The sequence below is a fragment of the Amphiura filiformis genome, unplaced genomic scaffold, assembly GCF_039555335.1.
Source record: "Amphiura filiformis unplaced genomic scaffold, Afil_fr2py scaffold_381, whole genome shotgun sequence".
NCBI classification, from domain to species: Eukaryota; Metazoa; Echinodermata; class Ophiuroidea; order Amphilepidida; family Amphiuridae; genus Amphiura; species Amphiura filiformis.
Genome location: NW_027305845.1, coordinates 13,443 through 34,511, shown reverse-complemented (window position 1 = coordinate 34,511; position 21,069 = coordinate 13,443). Strand labels below are relative to the sequence as shown.

General features: G+C 36.8%; 1 protein-coding gene and 1 long non-coding RNA gene across 2 annotated transcripts; both read left to right on the top strand.

The window, feature by feature from the left end:
- Nucleotides 1–1,177: 1,177 nt before the first annotated feature.
- LOC140145548 (scavenger receptor cysteine-rich domain superfamily protein-like) lies at nt 1,178–2,430 on the top strand. Its single transcript, XM_072167253.1, has 2 exons — nt 1,178–1,490; nt 2,110–2,430. The coding sequence occupies exons 1-2, from the start codon at nt 1,205–1,207 to the stop codon at nt 2,427–2,429; spliced, it is 606 nt and encodes a 201-aa protein (XP_072023354.1). The 5' UTR covers nt 1,178–1,204; the 3' UTR covers nt 2,430.
- A 2,962-nt stretch (nt 2,431–5,392) lies between these two features.
- Nucleotides 5,393–20,599, top strand: LOC140145547 (uncharacterized). Its single transcript, XR_011858092.1, has 3 exons — nt 5,393–6,088; nt 19,473–19,566; nt 20,360–20,599. It is a non-coding gene; the product is annotated as an uncharacterized lncRNA (long non-coding RNA).
- Nucleotides 20,600–21,069: the final 470 nt, after the last annotated feature.

The following is a 21,069-nucleotide window of genomic DNA, read 5'->3' as shown; positions in this document are numbered from 1 at the left end:
TTTGAATGTTATGTAAAAGTAAAAACGGTTTCTAGGGCTAAAGCTCCTCTCGTTCAAATTTGAAATGAGCTGCTTATTCATCCATTTCTTTGTAATCACTGGACCGAATCAAATGCAATTTGCACTGATATGTTGGGAATAGATTGGGCTTCATGATCCTTTTGTAAAATATGCGATGTGATCGCTAAAATATTAGTGCAGAACTAATCTGACCTTTTCAATTAGTATTTGGTGTGCCTATCTCTGGCCTATAATATACTAGATAAGGCATTGATTTCATACAATGGAAGTAAGACAAATTTGGTAAAAATATCCTGAGACGCAATAGAGCAGAACAATTACAAAATATATAAATTTAGGCATATCGTTCGTATCTCGTCATGATATTTACAATATCACTATTAGACAGGAATAAATGTTCTTTTACGGACAACATGATTTGGTTTAAGGGAAGGTTTCCACCAAAAGCACTTTTTTCTTATTAAACATGCTAGACACTTCATGGTTTCAAGGACACTTCGGTTAAATAAAAAAAAAAATACCTAATTTGCATATCTTGGAATTTTAGGTGTCGGATTTCAAAAGAGTCCAGGTACACAACAAAGCATGTTAGAAACCTAATTCTTTTTTTTTTAATGAAAGACAACAGGCAAACTTAAAAAAATGTTGAATAAGCGAGAGTGATCAGGACCAGGAGTGATATGTTATGCACTTGTAAGGAATTCGGCCTAATTTAACCCTTTACAATTTAAACTATTTATAAATTAAAATGCTGAGACAGGGCCAGAAAAAGCACTGTAAGCCTTGCCTAACAGGCTTGCATAGACTACGGCTACATATAAGACTAATTTCGAGAAATATATTTTTTAGCGAAGTCTGGTGATAATCCTACAAGCCTGGCACACAAGGCCAATGAAGGCTCGAGGCTATGGTAGCCGTGCTTCGGGGAAATATGTTTTCAGTTAAGCATGGTCTTACGACCTCGCGTTAGCCTTGAGGCTAAACAAGCCAACTGCTAAGCCACCCGTCGAGAAACTCGCCCTTAGACTTCAATACAAGATGTAAGTTTAATTTTTCATGAAAAATTATTTATAAAAGTTGACTCTTTACAATGATAATTTTAAGATATTTCAGACAGTTATATCACAATTATACTTTCAATTATATAATTATTCAAGCAAACGCCATTCGTTTGGTTGGAGGCATGCATCTAGCAGAAGGCCGAGTGGAGATATTCCATAATAACGAATGGGGTACAGTATGTGGTGACGCATGGACGATTGAAGACGCTATGGTAGTATGTCGTCAACTTGGATTCCGTAGTGAAGGGGCCAACGATTATGATTATGCTTGGTTTGGAGAAGGTATTGGAGCTATCTTCCTTGACGATGTTTCATGTATTGGCAATGAGAATGTCTTAGGTGAATGTCCGCATCGTGGATGGGAAAAACATAATTGCGCTCATTCTTTAGATGCTGGAGTGTCGTGTGGTAAGTAGAATTATCAACTCTTTCTTCTATAAAAGCTTATTAAGGCGTGTCGGAACCATCATGCCATATTTTTCCAGATTTTACTTGAATAATACAGTTTATTTCACAGATCTTATAGGAAACGGTAACGGAAGCCACTGAACACATTTATATTACCATATGTATTGCAGTTATTGAGTTAATATGACAAATAATAGACCGAAGGTTTTCGCTATTTCCCAGGAAAAATCATGCAAAAAAACCACTACAATGAGCATCATTATCTCAATAATTTGAGCACAAACACCGGAAGCTCAGGTGCCGCCCCGACTCGCATTAAGTTCACTAGCAAATAACCTATTTCAGTTCAGTTTCTAACTTAGGCTCATTAAACGAGTCTTATGCTGCTAGATAAAAGACCAATTCAGGGGGAGGAGGAGTTTGCAGGGACAATACGATATTATAGGTGAGAATGTGGACTTTAACACTAACATGACTATAGTATGATTTCGCTTCCATTTTGAGTTGACATATTTCGGTTTAAAAATGCATGAAAACTGTTGAAAACTGTTATTTGTTTTTTCTGAGCTCAGGATTTGTTTATGGAAATAAACCTAGAATGTTTCTTTTTATTCTTTAGAACAAGATATTCGCCTCTTCGGAGGCCATTCTTATAACGAAGGTCGTGTCGAAATGTTTCACAATGGTGGATGGACTCCACTTTGTGATGCCTCGTGGGGTGAAAAAGAAAGCGTGGTAGTATGTCGGCAACTTGGATTCCCCATTGATGGCGCCAAAGCTCAGATAGGAGCAGGATTTGGACATGACCGGGAAAATAGTTTACGCAATGATGTTTCATGTAATGGCACTGAAAGCACGTTACAGCAGTGTGCTCATGTAGGATGGGAAGAACATATCTGCAATCAAAGTCAACTGATTGGAGTCATTTGTGGCAAGTAGTTCCTTGGATGATTTTCTTGTTCGTATCTAAACCTCAAAGTTTGAATGTAAAATATTTATCATTTGAAGCAAAGTAAAGAGAAATAGAAAAAAAGGAGAAAAAGAAAACGAAGATGATGATGACTTTTAATATTTGTGTGAGCTTTTGGAGATGGATGCATGTGAAATGGACTCTGAAGCAATTAATTAGTGATGGATAATTTCATAATTTGACTGGACTAATAGTGGTCGTAGCATTAGTCTCTTTAGTACCATTGGAAGGGGTCATACATGTTTTTTCTATAATCAATAGGGGCACAGCGACAACGCCTGGTAAATACAGGGAGGGAAACTAAATCAATACACGTGTATCTGCTATGCACGATTTGATATTCAGACGATAAATCTTTGGATACCGGGGTAGAAAATGATGAATATCCCCCGTAATGTTTGCTTTCTAAAGAAGCTAATTGTAAGGCTTGCACTTGCATATATGTGTTGAAAGAACATGATAGTCGTTAGCGTGCGTATTGACAAACAAACAACCGTTTACAGGTCAATGGTTATAATAATGTCAAATTAGGAATATCAAGATTAAGACTAAGAGAAATTATGATTGTTTATTCAAGGATTAATACCTATTGTTGCATAGTGTCATAATACAAAGAAAAGTTACATAGGATCTGGCCTAGCCCGGTCATATCTTGCTTCATTATACAAATGGCGACAAGAAGCAAGCCGATTCGTCATAGATGTAACAGGATTAAGTACCATAGCGATAGGTGAATACAATTTAGTGTATCGACCTACACCATTAGCGCCAATCTGGCTTGAAACGTATGGGGCCGGGACAACCTATCGAATTTGTTAAAAAGTGACTGATAAAGAACAAAATGTGGGTCATTTTGCCGAAAGGTGAGAGGACACGCCCCCTTGCCCCCCCCCCTGCCCCCGGAGATTGACGCCCATGCGGGCCATGCCCCACAATAAACGTACGCTGAAACTCTGCATTGAGCCATTAATTATCAAAGAATAGGCAAACGACCTGGATCGAAAGTCTATAAAATTTCACATTATGCTGACATCACTCACACCTGTACTTACGGTGAGTGTCTTTGAAAAGAGGGGTATTGTGTTTAATCTATGATTGCACACATACACAGATATGTCAGGTGATGAGTGCAGCATACTTGTAGTGCAGGAAAATACATTCAAAAATTTTATTCACCTATTGCTATGGTACATAAATCCTGTAACATCATCACTACTTTTACGGCGAATAGGCAAGTATGGGGTAGACAAAGATGTCATAACATGGGATCATTCCATGTAAAGATGGGATGAATTCCCTTCACGCCACTTATCTGAAGGCTTTATAATAATGTATTTCTGAGCTATTTACAAAATCTCCTGTGACCATGGATCAAGTTCTATGTAAATGAACAAAGAAATAGATGCTGCACATTTTTGTCTCAAAATGCCGATGCGTTGTATTCATCGACACAGTTACAATCGTGGTATGGTATCAGAGTACTCAAAATATTGATCTCGATAATTACAATAATAATGCTGCAAATCTTAGGGAATTAAAGATACTTTTGGCAAAACTTGTCCTTAAATTTGATTCAGGAAGAATATTCACAGGGCATTTTAAAAGAATTTTTATTTAAGTAATCGTTTTATTCTGAGCCAAAGGGAAATCCTTTTTGCTAATCTTTAAATTTCATACAACATTCATTCGTTCTTAAAAATCACTTTACTTTGGAAACCTTAATATCAAAGGCAGATTTCGTTTACATTTTGGATACGCATTACTTGCTGACCCATTAGATGAATAATGTTATATTTAAAACTGTAAAATGGGAATAAGTGTTTCCATCTATTCTATTATGAGATCACAATACTGGTGATTTTCAGTGCTTCACACTTGACAAAAAACTAATTGGTTTTAAAAGATGCTTCTATTTTTTAAATTGAGCTATTGTTTGTATATAGCCATATTATTTCTTCTGAGTATCAAGCGTGAATAACAGGTGTAGTGATTGAAGAACAAAATGAAAAACAGTATGAATGAACGTAGACTTATCAAGCAAAATGATTAAACAAAAAACAAAATTGTATTGGGACGACCATAATAAATCTTTTCTTTTATGATTGACAAAAATAGGGTGGAGCATCCAGTTGCAACACAATCATTTTATACTTGGTTTCCTGAAACACGGCATTTAATACTTTTGAAAATATAATTTATTTAAGATAACTAGATGTAGTTACACTGTAGAGGGTGTCCCAGAAAAAAAATACCGGGCAAATAAATTTGGACGTAAGTCGAGAAATAGACATCGGAATCTAAAAATAAAAAAATCAGTGTGTAGCTCATTTTATTCTGCATCTTATACGTTAATTTTACTGGAATCAGTTGGTTGATTGCGAAGAAATGAGCGATTACATAACGCATGCTTCAATTCATTTCATTTTAAGTTCTAAGAAAGATCATTCAACACAATGCGCACTAGTGGTTAACTGTCAATGGGCTTCATATTTTGTAACGTGAAATTCTTTCCGTTATTTTTAAATAATTTGTTTCTTGCAAAACATTTAATTAGTGTTTGTTCAAGTTTGAAAACTTGCACGATATTAAAAATGAATGCTTGCGTGTAAAATGCATGCTCGGTACTATTTTCGTTAATGTTGATATAAATGTTGCATAAAGAATTATTGCATAACAAACTCCGTCTGGCTTAAAAAAATTCTCACACACATTAACGTTTTTGGAATATTTCCAAGAAATTGAAATGCAAAGTTTAAATCTTTTAAAACTTCTGTTGCATGGTATCAAAAATCACACGTAAAGCTGTAAGCACTTGTTCCCGGGACTTATTCATTGTCATTCTTGACTCAAATGTTCTTTGGAAAGTTAAAATATAACATATTTGCACAACATAAAGAATTAAAGTTGGAAAACTTCCAATTGCAGAAATCAATGTTTTCTCGGACAAAATTTTATTCTTCTTCAGAATAACATAACACCGTGTCACCGTGGGATTATAAAATAGATTATGTGGACTAAATTTAATGAGATACACAAACTTTAGGATGCGGTGAGCGAGTATGAGAAAAACGCCTTTTGATCAAACTTGGAATTAACTGCATTGATGCGTGCATTATGTAATTGTTAATTTCTTCGCAACCACTCAAGCGAATCAAATAAAATTTTTAATTTTTTTTTGATGTCTAGTTCTCGACTTACGTCCAATTTTATTCACTCGGTAATTTTTTCTGGGACATCCTGTACATGTATTAACAAATGTACAATCTGTCTTTAAATTACATCATAGTCTCAAACATTCGTCTAGTTGATGGTGATAATTCAAACGAAGGTCTAGTTACGGTGTTTCACAACAACGAATGGGTACCAGTTTGTCACAGAGGATTTTGGGAAGGGGAATGGGGTGTCTCGGAGGCAATGGTAGTATGTCGCCAGCTTGGATTCTCTAGCATAGGAGCTAAGCCCATCAATTATCCAGACCCGTCCGAATATGTAACGGAAGAAGATGAACACGTTATTGTATGTTCTGGTTCTGAGAGTACATTAAATGAATGCATATGGTACCCATGCCTGGATTCGTACAGCTACGACAGTTATGGAGTCTCTTACGGATTTGCAGGAGTAGTATGTCGTAAGAATATATAGTATTGTATAGTATGAAAATAGCATAAACAAAGACAAAGTGATGTATAAATCTCTCCTACATCTGAGATAAATAAAGATGAGACATTTTAGTAGACGTTGTTACGAGTCGTACTTGACTCAAGGCCAAAATCACCTTTTACCCGAACTCACACGAATGCACAACACAAATACACTGTTTGATTAAGCTAACAAAATCTAACTCTTTAATTGAAAGCACGTTATGATTGGTACAATATATGATAACAAATGCTCATACACAATAATCAAATATAAACACTCTTTATCTATTTAGTACTTAGCCAGCATTCTTCTTCTTGGTGATCATAAAGTTCTTGCAATGTTCTGGACGACTGATGTTATATATCCTTATTCACTTGTCCTGCGAAAATCAGCGAAGTCCAATGAACACCTGCGTTTATAAATATCCTTGCGTATGAAATCCTCACACAAAAATGGCGTTACTTTCTCCCAAGTACTAAACTTCTTGCACCGTTCTCCAAACACGTTTATAACTCCTTGCGCAGTTCTCCAAATACTAAACTCCTTGCGCCGTTCTCCAATACTAAACTCCTTGCGCAGTTCTCCAAATCTCTTTACTCCTTGCGCTGCTTTCTCCAAAATTGGTGCTATTTCCACCTTTCACCCAATATCTTCAGGAAGCAGGACTGCGATGCAGTTGTCCCCACTTATATTGACAGTTGCGTTGAATCAAAACACCAGACTTCAGCAAGTCGACAGAAGAATATATTTTCCTTTCTTGGAAGAAGTACGTTCTTTGGCGTATTCTAGATCTTCTCCGACAACACTGGCAAATAGTAGTACTTTGACTACATAAAATATTTCTGGTTTGCAATTTCCTTTCTTTGAAGGAATTGGACTGTAAGCATATTAGCTAGCTAGCCCAGATCAACACTACAAACTGTGAATAATTGTGTTTACATTTTTCTTATATATCAAGCCCCGGGAAATCCCAAGTATTAATACACAAATACACATGGTGTAATCTTGGAAATTCCCAAGCCTTAATTATACATGAACCTTTCTCATTACATCACTTCCTTAGGGGCATTCCATGACATCATTTTCTCTTTACAACCTCAGGGGTTTTTCCAATTGCCAATTGTGCAACAAACTGAAAAGGGGAATTCCCAGCTATCCATTTAATTTGCTGAGAGGGGAATCCCTAAAATGTCATCACACATGTAATTTTGTAAACAAAGATAATCAAATTAAATTACTCAGGGCACATCACACCCTTACCCTTAAAAGAAGAAAGTTTGAATGTAATGAAAACTTTCTTAAATGTTTTCTTCTTTTACATCAACTTCAACATAATATTAACTTTGAGTGCTTAACTCAACATACACAGTGACTACTTGTCACACAAGTTCCTTTTTAAAGGAATTTTTGTTTGTCAGTTTTTATGCAATTCTGGACAAGGCATCAGCCATTACATTGTCTTTTCCCTTAATATGTTTGATGTCCAGATTGTACTCTTGCAAGGTCAAACTCCACCTCACCAGTCTTTGATTTTTGTTCTTCATCCTGTTGATGAAGGTGAGGGATTGTGATCATTGAAAACAAGCACAGGGTATACTGTGGTACCCAAATACACATCAAAATGTAGCAATGCTAATAGCAATGCTAGACACTCCTTCTCAATTGTGGAGTAATTTCTTTGGTGCTTGTTGAACTTCCTTGAAAAGTAACATATAGGGTGGTCAATTTGATCTTCACCCTCTTGCATCACAACACCTCCACAGCCTATGTCACTGGCATCAACAGTCAACTTGAACTGCTTCTGAAAATCAGGTGCAGTAAATACTGGCGAACTCATGAGTATTGATTTGACTTTGTGAAAAGCATTTTCACACTGTTCTGACCAAATGAATTTTGCATCTTTCTTCAACAAATCAGTCAAAGGACTTGCTATCTCTGAAAAGTTTGGACAGAACTTTCTATAATAGCCAACCATTCCTAGAAATCTCATGAGTGCCTTCTTGTTTACAGGTGTGGGGTGTTGCTTCAACAATTGCTTCAACTTTGGCTTTGATAGGTTTCACCTGACCTTGCCCTACAACATATCCCAAGTATGTGACTGTGGCATGGCAAAACTCACTTTTTACCAGATTGACTGTCAACTGTACTTCAGACAGCTTCTTAAACAATTGATGGAGTTGTTCCATGTGTTGTTCCCAAGTTTGACTGTAAACAATCAAATCATCTACATATGCTTCACATCCCTCTATGTCTGCCACAATTTGGTTCACCATTCTCTGAAATGTTGCTGGCGCGTTTTTCAAACCGAATGGCATAACTTTGTACTGGTAAAGACCGAATGGTATACAAAAAGCAGAAATCTCTTTGGCACGGTCTGTGAGTGGAACCTGCCAGTACCCTTTCAAAAGATCAAATTTGCTAACAAATTTTGCATTCCCAATTTTGTCAATGCAATCATCAATTCTTGGAATTGGGTACGAGTCTGTCTTTGAATGAACATTTGCAGCTCTCATGTCTGCGACCAATCGGTATGAACCATCAGGCTTGGGAACAAGAATGCATGGTGAACTCCACTCACTACTACTTGGTTCTATGATATCATTGTCTAGCATATAATTGATTTCATTTTTGAGATGTTCCATTTTCAATGGATTGACTCTGTAAGGATGCTGCTTGATTGGTTTTGTATCACCAACATCTACATCATGAAATGCAGCATTTGTTCTACTTGGCGTATCAAGAAATATATTGTCAAATTTGTGAATCAAATTTGCAATTTGACTTTGTTGATCTTGAGAAAGATGACCTAACTTTGAGTCCAAATTAGTGAGCACATCAGAATTGTTCAATTTTACACTATACTCTTTGTGCTCCAGCTCTTTATCCTGGTCAAATGTGACATCAGAATTGTCATCTTACTCTTGTCTACATTGGCGATTTTGTCTACATCGGCATGTTTGTCTACATTATCAGCATGTTTTACTGTACACACAGGTTTTGGAATGCCACTGTCACTTCTTTCAACATACTCTTTGAGCATATTTATGTGGCATAACCGCCTGCTCTTGCGTCTTTCAGGAGTTTTGATTATATAATCTACTTCACCCACTTTTGACTCTACCTCACATGGGCCATGATATCTGGCTTGTAATGGGTGTCCTGGAATTGGAAACAGTACTAGAACTTTGTCACCTGGTTTGAACACTCTCTCTTTGGCATGTTTATCATACCACTGTTTCATTTTGGCTTGACCCTGTTTCAAGTTTTCTTTGGCGATATCAGTTACTCTGTTAAGGTGGTATTGGATGCATTTTCTAGAAATTAGAAAATGCTTTGAGCTTGTTTTAAACAGTTTAATTGAGTAGGGTAAAGTACACTGATCAATATGCCTTTTATTTGGAGCAAATCGGACATACGGTTTCCAAAATACATCAATTTATATTTTCTTTGTATCCTATTGTTTTTGTCAATAATCAATATAGTTAATGAGCTAAAAGGACTGGAAAGGCTCATTAATATGTAATTTTGCCAATATTTTGCTAAAATCAATGCATAAATGTTCAGGGTACTTTTATTTTGCATACTTTTCCTGAAATTGGTCAAAGTGTTTCTAATATGTTCTAATGTATATTTGAACGCCCTCTAATTTGCATATTTGCATAATTAATGAGTTTAATTTGCATAAATGCTAATTAATTATGCAAATATGCAAATTAGGGGGCGGCTTCACTATATAATACATTAGAACATATTAGAAACACTTGGACCAAGTTTCAGGACAAAATTATGCAAAATAAAAGTACCCTGAACATTTATGCATGGATTTTTCAAAATATTGGCAAAAATTTTTGTAAATGAGCTTCTCCAGTCATTTTAGCTCATTAACTTGATTGATTATTGATAAAAACAAAAAAAAAAAAAAATATAAGTTGATATATTTTGAAAACCGTATGTCCGATTGACTCCAAACAAAAGGTATATTGATCAGTGTACTTTGCTCTACTCAATTAATCTGTTTAAAACATGTTTAGAGCACTTTTATAATGCCTCCATAACCACCTTAAGCCTATGCTTAAAATTGGAGACATAATCCAATAAATTGATATCTGATTTCTCATTGAGCCACTTTTCTTTCAACAACTTTAAGGGCCCGCGCACTGTGTGTCCAAACACTAACTCAAAAGGACTAAATCCCAAAGTTTCCTGAACAGCTTCCCTAGCAGCAAACAACAACAAGTGTACTCCCTCATCCCAGTCCCTCTGAAATTCCAAACAGTATGTCCTGATCATGTTTTTCAACGTTTGATGGAACCTTTCTAGTGCACCTTGTGATTCTGGATGGTAAGCACTTGAGGTATACTGCTCTATACCTAATTGATACATGACCTGCTGAAATACTCCAGAAGTAAAGTTTGATCCTTGATCTGACTGTATGGACTTGGGGAGCCCCACAAATGTGAAGAACTTGGTTAAAGCTTTCACTATAGTCACTGCTTTAATATTTCTCAAGGGTATGGCTTCAGGAAAGCGTGTTGACGCGGGCACATAATTGTCAGAAGGTATTGATTACCTGACTTAGTCTTTGATAGGGGGCCTACACAATCAATAATAACCCTACTAAATGGTTCATCAAAGGCTGGAATTGGCTTCAATGGAGCAGGAGGTATTTTCTTATTTGGCTTCCCTACTACTTGGCATACCGTAAAACCCCGTCTACAAGGATATACCTAAGAAACGCCCTCAATAAAATTGGTTGCTTGTTGTATTTGGAGTTTGAGCAAATATATACTGGCACTGGGTGGCTATGCATTCCATCTAAGTATGTTGTAACACCAATCAATTGTATTGACATAATAACGACTGTTTCGTATATAGGATCGTATAGCTCAATTGATAGAGCGTCAGACTTTGGAACTGTAAGACATGCTGAAGAGAGCATGGTCCGGGCACCGGTTCCGTTTTTTCATTCTCGTTTGATTTTAACTTTTTGACATGTTCTTTTTATCTTTCTTCAAATCTACCTTTCTACTTTTAATTTTAGGTGCGTTTTTTTTTTTTTTTTTATTCTAAATAATAGCGAAACCCACGGTTAGACAGATGTGTTGTAACTACTTGTCTGTCCTCGTCTTTGCAATAAAAACCTATGTGGCACCTTTGTGCCATCCCAATTCTTGAGGTAGGGTGCGTTTTTGGCTTAAGCATGATTTTGTTTCTACTTGAAATGAAATCAAAATAAATATTGTTCTGTTGCCACAATTGCAGTTTTTAAAATAAAAAAAATAGATGAGGAATAATAATTATTCCATATTTGAATCTATTGTCCCATCAAGAATAGAGTGTCTTCAAAAACTTCAATCAATTCATCTGACAAAGGAAACTATTCTGGTCATTCAATTTTGTTTCGCTTGCACCTGTTATATCACAGGCGTTGGTAGAGAAGGCACACTTCTCTTGTCTTCACCGAAGTAGTGATGTAAACACTAACATGATTAATTACCATAGCTAGCAATGGACATACACTATTCTTGTTCCACTTGAACCCATACTATAGGCTATTTGTCGATGTGACGTAATTAATCGGATTAACTACCATAGCAATTGATGAATACAATTTCGAATATATAGCCCTGCACTTCATCGTTCACGTGGCACCTATGCATTAAACCATAGTTGTCAAAGAAATGCTAATCACTCGCCATGTAAGATTAGTATTTATGAAAAGAGTGGTATTCAATCTATGTTTGGTGACATACGCGGGTGATTAGTGCAATCTGCTTGATGGTAGTTATTGCGATTATTACGTCACTTCGACAGCGAATTGTAGTATCTCCAACAAGCCAAGTGATGGTCAGAATTTATTCGGCCATTATACGCTGGTGAAGTTGCGTAATTAATCGGATTAATTACCATAGCAATAGGTGAAAACAATTTTGAACATATCGCGCTGCGCTACAAGCAGGTTACACTCATCACCTGTACTGTGTATGTCTGCAATCATAGATTGAATACAATACTGGTCTTTTCAAAGATCTTACAGGTGCAGCATGATATGGTTCAATGAAGAGGTACCGCCTGAACGTATCAGTGTATAACACGGTATATTCAAAAATTGTTTTCACCTATTGCTATGGTAGTTAATCCGATTATTACGTAACTTCGCCAGCGTATTGGAATAAAACAGGAGGATGTGAGTTCATAAGGGCAATGTCGGGGATAGGTCACAATCGATGTGGAGAGATGAGAGGTCCGACCAACAGCCATAGCGATTCAACTAATTCCAGCGGACGGTCTGTGGCTAGTAAGGAATCGTCTTTGACCACATGCGCAGATCTGTCTCGTCAGGAAGATATTTAATATCCCGAATTTATAATAGGCCTATGCCTACCAGTTCCATCGTATAACCGATCTGCTAGAGAATATTTGTTACCATGTTTAATAAATTCGTATTTATCGTATAATAAAATGTAGCCAAATGTATATTATGTGTCACACGGTTTTCTGCTGAACCACTAGCAGGCTATGTTACCACATCTATGACAATGACAAAGGTAAATGATGATTTTTACGATCGTCCGGATGAGCAAATCACTGAATGGGTCTTTAGTTCCCTCCTCTCCTTATCCTGCCAATATTATATGAATCAAAGAAAAATAAAGAAAAAATAAAATTAAAAACTAAATATGAAAAAAAAATGATCATGAAAGGAGTCTTTAGAAAATGCAAGAAAATATAAATGAAAAGTTTGAACAATATTTTGTTTATAAAACTTTGTGTGACCGTGATGAGGCTCGAACTCACCATCTTCCGATCTAAAGAACCAAAGTCTTATGCCTTGCCAAGTGAGCTATGCTCGTGAGATGCGAAATAAAGATAAAATAATACATTGTATACCTGCTTGTGTCGGTAATGATTTGCTCAAATTCCATAATGATATAATATTGTGGAGGGCGCTAGCGTGAAATATGCTATCATCACAGTCGCTTCTATTCCTTATAGACGGGTTTCTACGGTATATGACATGTTTTGCAATATTCAGAAACATCTTTTCTGAGAGTGGGCCACCAGAAATGTCTCAGAATTCTTTCATGAGTTTTCTTAACACCCAAATGCCCTGCCATGGGACTGTCATGTGCTATGTTAATAACTTTAGTGTGGTAGACTTTTGGTACCACAATTTGGTGCAATACTTTCCACTCTTCATCGGCAGGTGCATCAGGGGGACGCCATTTTCTCATTAGCACATCATCTTGTTTGTAAAAACAGACAGAATTTTGTTCTGCTTCTTCTAGGGTCAATGCCCTTTGATTGATCTATTTGAGTTCTGGGTCATTTTGTTGCTCCAGAATTAGCTTGTCATGACTTAATGGGTCTCGCAATGTTCCCCCAATTTGTTCATGCTCAGAGGCTGTGTCATTTTGAGGGGCCTTTTTATCCCCTGGAGAAGGAAGTTTATCTTCTTTCTCATTCAACTTTGACACAAATGTGTCTTCCAAACTGTAGCCTATGTCATCAATTTGGTTGTCCTCAATTGTTTCTACAGAGGCTCTCTTACTCATTGCCCGTGTCACTGCACATGCAGGAAATATCTCCTTTTCCTCACTACTATCATCCTGTAAACAGGGCTTATCTGTAACTATTGGGTCAGGAAAACCTTCCCCCTGCCAAGTCATTTCCTAGCAACATGGCCACTCCTTTGACTGGCAATTCATGTCTAACTCCTATGGTTACCGGACCAGAAACCAAGTCAGATGTCAAGTTAATTTTGTGGAGAGGTACACTAATTATTTCCATCCCAATACCCTGGATCAAAGCATTACCAGCTGAACTATCCTCATTAAAGGGCAAAGTTCCTTCCAGAATCATAGACCGTGCACAACACGTATCTCGCACAATCTTAATGGGCTTTGGACTACCATTATCACCAAGTGATATCATTCCCTCTAACACAAATGGTTCAAATTCTTCACACACCTTGTCTGTCTCACCTCCCTTTTGTGGGACTTCTTGTTTCTTGATTTGACTGACTTGTTTCTTTGACTCAAGTGACACTGCACATCCTACAGTATTACTAGCAGTTTGCTGCTGTTTTTGTGCATCTTGTTTGGCTTTTAAGGTCCGACACGTGGTCAATGTATGTCCTGGTTTCTTACAGAAATTGCAAAATAATTGGGATTTAAATTCAGTCCCACCTGTTGGTTTGGTACCTGAACTCCATGGGGTCCCTCTACCACCAGCACTATGCTGTGAATTAGACCAGGATCTGTGATTAGACTGAGATCTCCCTTCTTGTGTACCACCCTGATTTGCTCTAGGTTGGTTATGGCTGAACCTGTTTGAGTAACTTCTGTTCTGACTAAATTTACTTGCATTCAACTTGTGTGTTAAGCCATAATCGTCAGCCATTGTCGCCGCGTCACTTAGCGTCTTAATTTTGCTAGCACTTTCATCCAAATGGGTTTTAATGTCAGCGTGGACACATTTCTTGAACTCTTCTATAAGAACCAATTGCTTAAGTTGGCCGAAATCATCTTTGACTTCTTTTGAACCAAGCTACCTGTCGAGCATTTGTTCTTTTACTCTAGCAAATTCTACATGGGTTTGATCTGCTTGCTTTCTTTAATCTCTGAACTTTTGTCGGTATGCTTCAGGCACCAGTTCATAGGCCTTAAGGACTGCCTGTTTGACTTCTTCATAATTATTACACTTCTCTATTGGTAGAGCTAAGTAAGTTTCCCTGGCCTTCCCCACAAAACTACTTTGTAACAGTAGGGTCCAATGCTCTGGAGGCCATTTCAAATTTGTAGCCACCTTTTCAAAAGTTGAAAATACTCGTCAACTTCTTTTTCTTTGAATTTAGGCACAAGCTTTACTTACTTTGTAACATCAAACCCTGACTTTGAGGAGAAATTTGATGAGTATTTGTCACCTAGCTTTGCCAACTTCTCTTGTTCAAACTTGTACTTTTCCTCAATTTCTTTTTCTTTCAAATGTGCTTCCAAATTGAGCTTTGCTTGCCTGTCCTTATCTTCCATTTCCAATTTTTGTTTTTCAAGTTCCAATTTTGCTACCTTTTCCTTTTCTTCTGTTTCTAATTTGTGTTGCTCAAGTGCCATTTTTTCTTGGCGCGCGTGTTCTTCCATAGCCATTTTCTGTTTTTCCATGTCTAGTTTTTGTTGTTCAAGAGCTATCTTTTCTTGTTTTTCATTCTCTAACTTGATCATTTCCAGTTTTTCTTTTTGGTCCATTTCTATTTTCTTTTGGTCCATTTCCATTTTCTTTTGGTCCATTTCCATTTTCTTCATTTCTAATTGAATTTCCAACTCTTTCAATTTAAATGCCGAATCCCCACCGATTTCAGTTTCGACCTCTTTTCTCTTGCCCAAAATGGAATCCTCAAAATACTCTTCATCAACTAAAACCTCAATCAAGGCATTTTTGATTACTTGCCTTCTTGTAGTTTGCTTTACTTTCAAGTCATAATGTTTGGCAAGTGCTAATAAATCAGGCTTCTTCAACTTATCAAATTTCTCCCAATCTATAGTTTCAAGAAACTCTTCTGCTTTGAACTCTGCCATACTGTACTTTCACTTTCAAGACTCAGTATATTAATGTCAACTTTTTTACAGTGTATTTCCCGGACGACAAGCCCCCAATTTTGTTACGAGTCGTACTTGACTCAAGGCCAAAATCACCTTTTACCCGAACTCACACGAATGCACAACACAAATACACTGTTTGATTAAGCTAACAAAATCTATGTCTTTAATTGAAAGCACGTTATGATTGGTACAATATATGATAACAAATGCTCATACACAATAATCAAATATAAACACTCTTTATCTATTTAGTACTTAGCCAGCATTCTTCTTCTTGGTGATCATAAAGTTCTTGCAATGTTCTGGACGACTGACGTTATATATCCTTATTCACTTGTCCTGCGAAAATCAGCGAAGTCCAATGAACACCTGCGTTTATAAATATCCTTGCGTATGAAATCCTCACACAAAAAATGGCGTTACTTTCTCCCAGGTACTAAACTCCTTGCACCGTTCTCCAAACACGTTTATAACTCCTTGCGCAGTTCTCCAAATACTAAACTCCTTGCGCCGTTCTCCAATACTAAACTCCTTGCGCAGTTCTCCAAATCTCTTTACTCCTTGCGCTGCTTTCTCCAAAATTGGTGCTATTTCCACCTTTCTCCCAATATCTTCAGGAAGCAGGACTGCGAGGCAGTTGTCCACACTTATATTGACAGTTGCGTTGAATCAAAACACCAGACTTCAGCAAGTCGACAGAAGAATATATTTTCCTTTCTTGGAAGAAGTACGTTCTTTGACGTAGTACTTTGACTACATAAAATATTTGGGGACTGCTCTATAATACGAAGGTTCTATAATCCGAAGGTTCTTTAGTCCGAAGTTTCGCTAGTCCGAACACGTGGTTCATAGCATTCGTTAGTCCGAATTTTAAAAGAGGTTCTCTAGTCCGAAAAAAAATTGAAAAGAGGTTCTTTATTCCGACGGTTCTTTATTTCGAAGGTTCTATAGTCCGAATTTTAAAAACGGTTCTCTAGTCCGAATATGAAAATAGTCTCTATAGCCCGAATTTTAAAAAGGGTTCTATAGTCCGAATATAGAAATAGGCTCTATATTCCGAATTCTAAAAAGGGTTCTATAGTCCGAATATAGAAATAGGCTCTATAATCCGAATTCAAAAAAGGGTTCTCTAGTCAGAAATTGTAAAACGGTTCTACAGTCCGAAACGGATACCGTGTTCTTTAGTCCGCATTAGTAAAAAGGTTCTATAGTCCGAATTTTTAAAACATTAACATATACTGCGCCCTATGGCAAACGGGATGACGCTACTGCTGTTAAAGAGAACGGGTCGAAAATGATGATCCTTTAATCACAAGACTACCAGTACATTGAAACATTTTATACCCCGGGCACGCCACCCCCACCCCCCAATCGCAGGATAAAACTATACTTTAACTATTCTGTAAACTATTTTGTTTAAATGACTAAAATTTATTTAAACGAAACAGCCGCAGCATTTACATGGCGGGATGGCGCTATGAAAATTTGAACTCGACAATGCCCGAATACATCGTAGAGTATTAGTATATAATATTATAATGGAATGAAAAACGGATAAAAATGAAGAAAATATCACCAGAATAAAGGTGAACGTCAATGTATGCTACGAAAAATATCCAGAGAAACCAACCATGTTGAACTCCAGCGGATTTGTATTTAACAATTGATGATTTGACACTGAAACAAAAGATTAAAATAAAATTCGGACTATAGAACCCGTTTACCAATTCGGACTAAAGAACACGGTATCCGTTTCGGACTATAGAACCGTTTTGCAATTTCGGACTAGAGAACCTTTTTTCAAATTCGGATTAGAGAACCTATTTCTATATTCGGACTAGAGAACCGTTTTTAAAATTCGGATTAAAGAACCTCTTTTAATATTCGGATTAGGGAACCTTTTTTAAAATTCGGACTATAGAACCTTCGAAATAAAGAACCGTCGGAATAAAGAACCTTCGTAATAAAGAACCGTCGGATTAAAGAACCTTCGGAATAAAGAACCGTCGGAATAAAGAACCGTCGGACTATAGAGCTTCCACCAAATACTTCTGGTTTGCAATTTCCTTTCTTTGAAGGAATTGGACTGTAAGCATATTAGCTAGCTAGCCCAGATCAACACTACAAACTGTGAATAATTGTGTTTACATTTTTCTTATATATCAAGCCCTGGGAAATCCCAAGTATTAATACACAAATACACATGGTGTGATCTTGGAAATTCCCAAGCCTTAATTATACATTAACCTTTCTCATTACATCACTTCCTTAGGGGCATTCCATGACATCATTTTCTCTTTACAACCTCAGGGGACTTTCCAATTGTGCAACAAACTGAAAAGGGGAATTCCCAGCTATCCATTTAATTTGCTGAGAGGGGAATCCCTAAAATGTCATCACTCATGTAATTTTGTAAACAAAGATAATCAAATTAAATTACTCAGCGCACATCACAACGTTGCGAATCACCATAGTAACCCAACTTGAGTCTGCTTTATTTCAACGTGAGCTGTTCTTGTATTTTTATCATATGACCCTTTAAACATCCATCAAGATGTCCCCATCAGTACGAGGGCAACTAAGCTCACTTCCGGTAATTTTACCGGGGTGACCTCTGCTGTTACGTAACAAAATGATCAAAATAAGGTGGCAGACACGATTTTTTTTGGAGAACACTAAAAAAATGGAATACGCGAGTCATTTCTCGCTTAATTCCCGTATTGAGCCCATAGATAAGATATGAAACATGAGTATCATGTAAGCAATAGCGTAGAAAAGTTGAAATATTGCAGAAAAAATTACGCTTTTGGTGCGTGAAGTAGCTTAAAAAATTAGAAAAATGCATGTCACGATCACTCAAATGGTTATATCTACAACTGCAAGCAAACGCGGACGAAATGCTTTCAGCTCGTATTAAATTTTCAGCGAAAATGATGCATGTAACAATCGAGTCGTAGGTTGAAAAGTTGCTTTCAAAGAGGTATCGTGTCGTAATCATGCGTGACCATTATCATGATTGTGACCAATGTCATCAGGAAATAATTCCTTTGTTTAGCTATATCTCAAAATCAATATTTCCGAGTTCCGACTGATTTTGCCTGATCGCATCACATTATGTATTTGAATGAGGCTTCAACTAAGCTTCGTCAATGCTGCTGTTTTCCTTGTTTTTTGCCATATTTTTCATTCCAAAAATACCAAATGACAGTTTGAATATCTATCCTTCACTTTTAAGCGCCGAGATCATTGAATGGGACTTTAAGGGGTGGGGTATGAACGTTTGGACAGTATTTATTGTGGGACATTAGAACACATCAGACATATCGAATTGCATTCTGAATACGAAGAATGTCCTTCTGATATCAAATAATTTAGATTTTTGAAATTCGCAATGTAATACACATTTTATGGTAAATGATTAAAAAATGATATTTGGGATATTTAACAGTACTCGAAGTAAACTTTGTAAATCTGATGATTTATACTTAAAGTGTATGTTGGTGGGATGAAAAGCCGACGATCAATTGAAAATTTTGACCTTTCGTATTGAAGATATGGAATTTTTTTCCCAAAACACCAAAAAAATTAGGTATTTTTGGGGAAAAATCCATATCTTCAATATGAAAGGTCAAAATTTTCAATTGATCGTCGGCTTTTCCTCCCAGCTACATACACTACATACACGCTACATACACCAAAGTATTTCTGAACACTCCCTTATCATAATTATTAATTAGACATTTTCTGTGTTTCTCACATCCCTGTTATTAGCAAACTGTGAACCGACGTGTCTTAACGGAGGTGTGTGTAGGTCCGAGAAATTGCGATTGCTCTAATGGATATACTGGACCAAGATGTCAGACAGGTGAGTATAGAACTGTACTTAGTGGTTTGGGTTTAAGGTGCAGGTGGTCGGCCTGAGGAAATTACCAGATGATGCGGGGAGGGAGTCTGCTATTCTGCTATGAAAGCATAGAGCATACGTGTATGCATAGCAAATTTATTTTCGGCTATTAATTCCACTGACATGAGTTTTTCACCTGAACGTAAATGCTATAACTAATTACATTATCTCTTACTAAATATGATTCCACTTTTGGGTGTACACACAAGCGTTACCGGATGAAAACCTTAGGGGGATTGGCACCATTCGCGGGACGACGGTTAATTTCATTTAAAAAAATGACTCGTGAACACGATCAGTCTCCCACTCTTACACTCTCCTCTGATCTTCCAGTAGCGTATGTATCAATGATTTTTCCAGGGTATGGTGCAAAGCGACTTTCAGGGGGGAAAATTAACGAAAATGTCAAACTATTGCCAGAACCGGCATACAATAAAATCAGCATCCTACAGCTGGGGGAAAGGTGAGCCAATATGTTCCACAAGGGTTGAAGGGGAAAGAGTTGCACACTCTTCCCCGACTTGGCTACGCCGCTGTATCTTCCCCCTTTCCTGTCTCTAAGTCACAAGATATTCTATTTCTCTGACCTTTTCTTCTTTGTTCATTGACTTTCACTCATTCATTGAGTTTCATTCATTTATTCATTGCAATACATTGTGCAATCAAATTTAAAAGAAGTATAGTATTCGTATCTCTCATGTTCATTGCTCTATTAGATTCTTACTTTTTTGAAATTTCGTTTCAAATCTTTTAGATTGGCAAAAACCAGTAATCGAACACAGGTTTACAAATATAACAGTCAACACTGATCCAGACTTACCTTCCGCTGTTGTCACATGGAATGACACCATTACAGTCACTGATAATTCTGGTAACGTCACACTGACGTCGAACTATGATCCTGGAAATACCTTCCTTATTGGTGTTACCGATGTGGTGTATACTGCGGTTGACTCAAGCGGCAACATACAAACCACCATTTTTATTGTTACCGTAGAAGGTAATTACGGTATATTTAATAATCAACATTTGTGACCCATATCACATCAAATCCGAACACTTCGTGGCTGGCTTCATTAGCAGATAACAATGAAAAGAGATGAAAAATATAAAGAAAATAAAAAGAAATTTGAGCTTGTTTTGCCTCTTAAAACATTTTTACTGTATCTGATTTCAACAATGTTATTCTAAAGCTAGAAACAGTAGTTTATCCTCCAGTTTCATTTCTGCCGCGAAGTGGTTGGTTTTGATCATGGAAGTAATAGACATATCATTTCAGAAACAAATGTGACCCATCACATCAATGCTTACACAAATTCTAATACTCTGCCTCAATATGCTTAAAGAATTGGTTCTACAAATTGACGTCTTTCATGATCAAGGAATTATTGAAATGGTGAAAATATATGATATATTTTAAATGCGATTATTTTAAAATTCCGATTTGAAATTTCGTTTCAAACC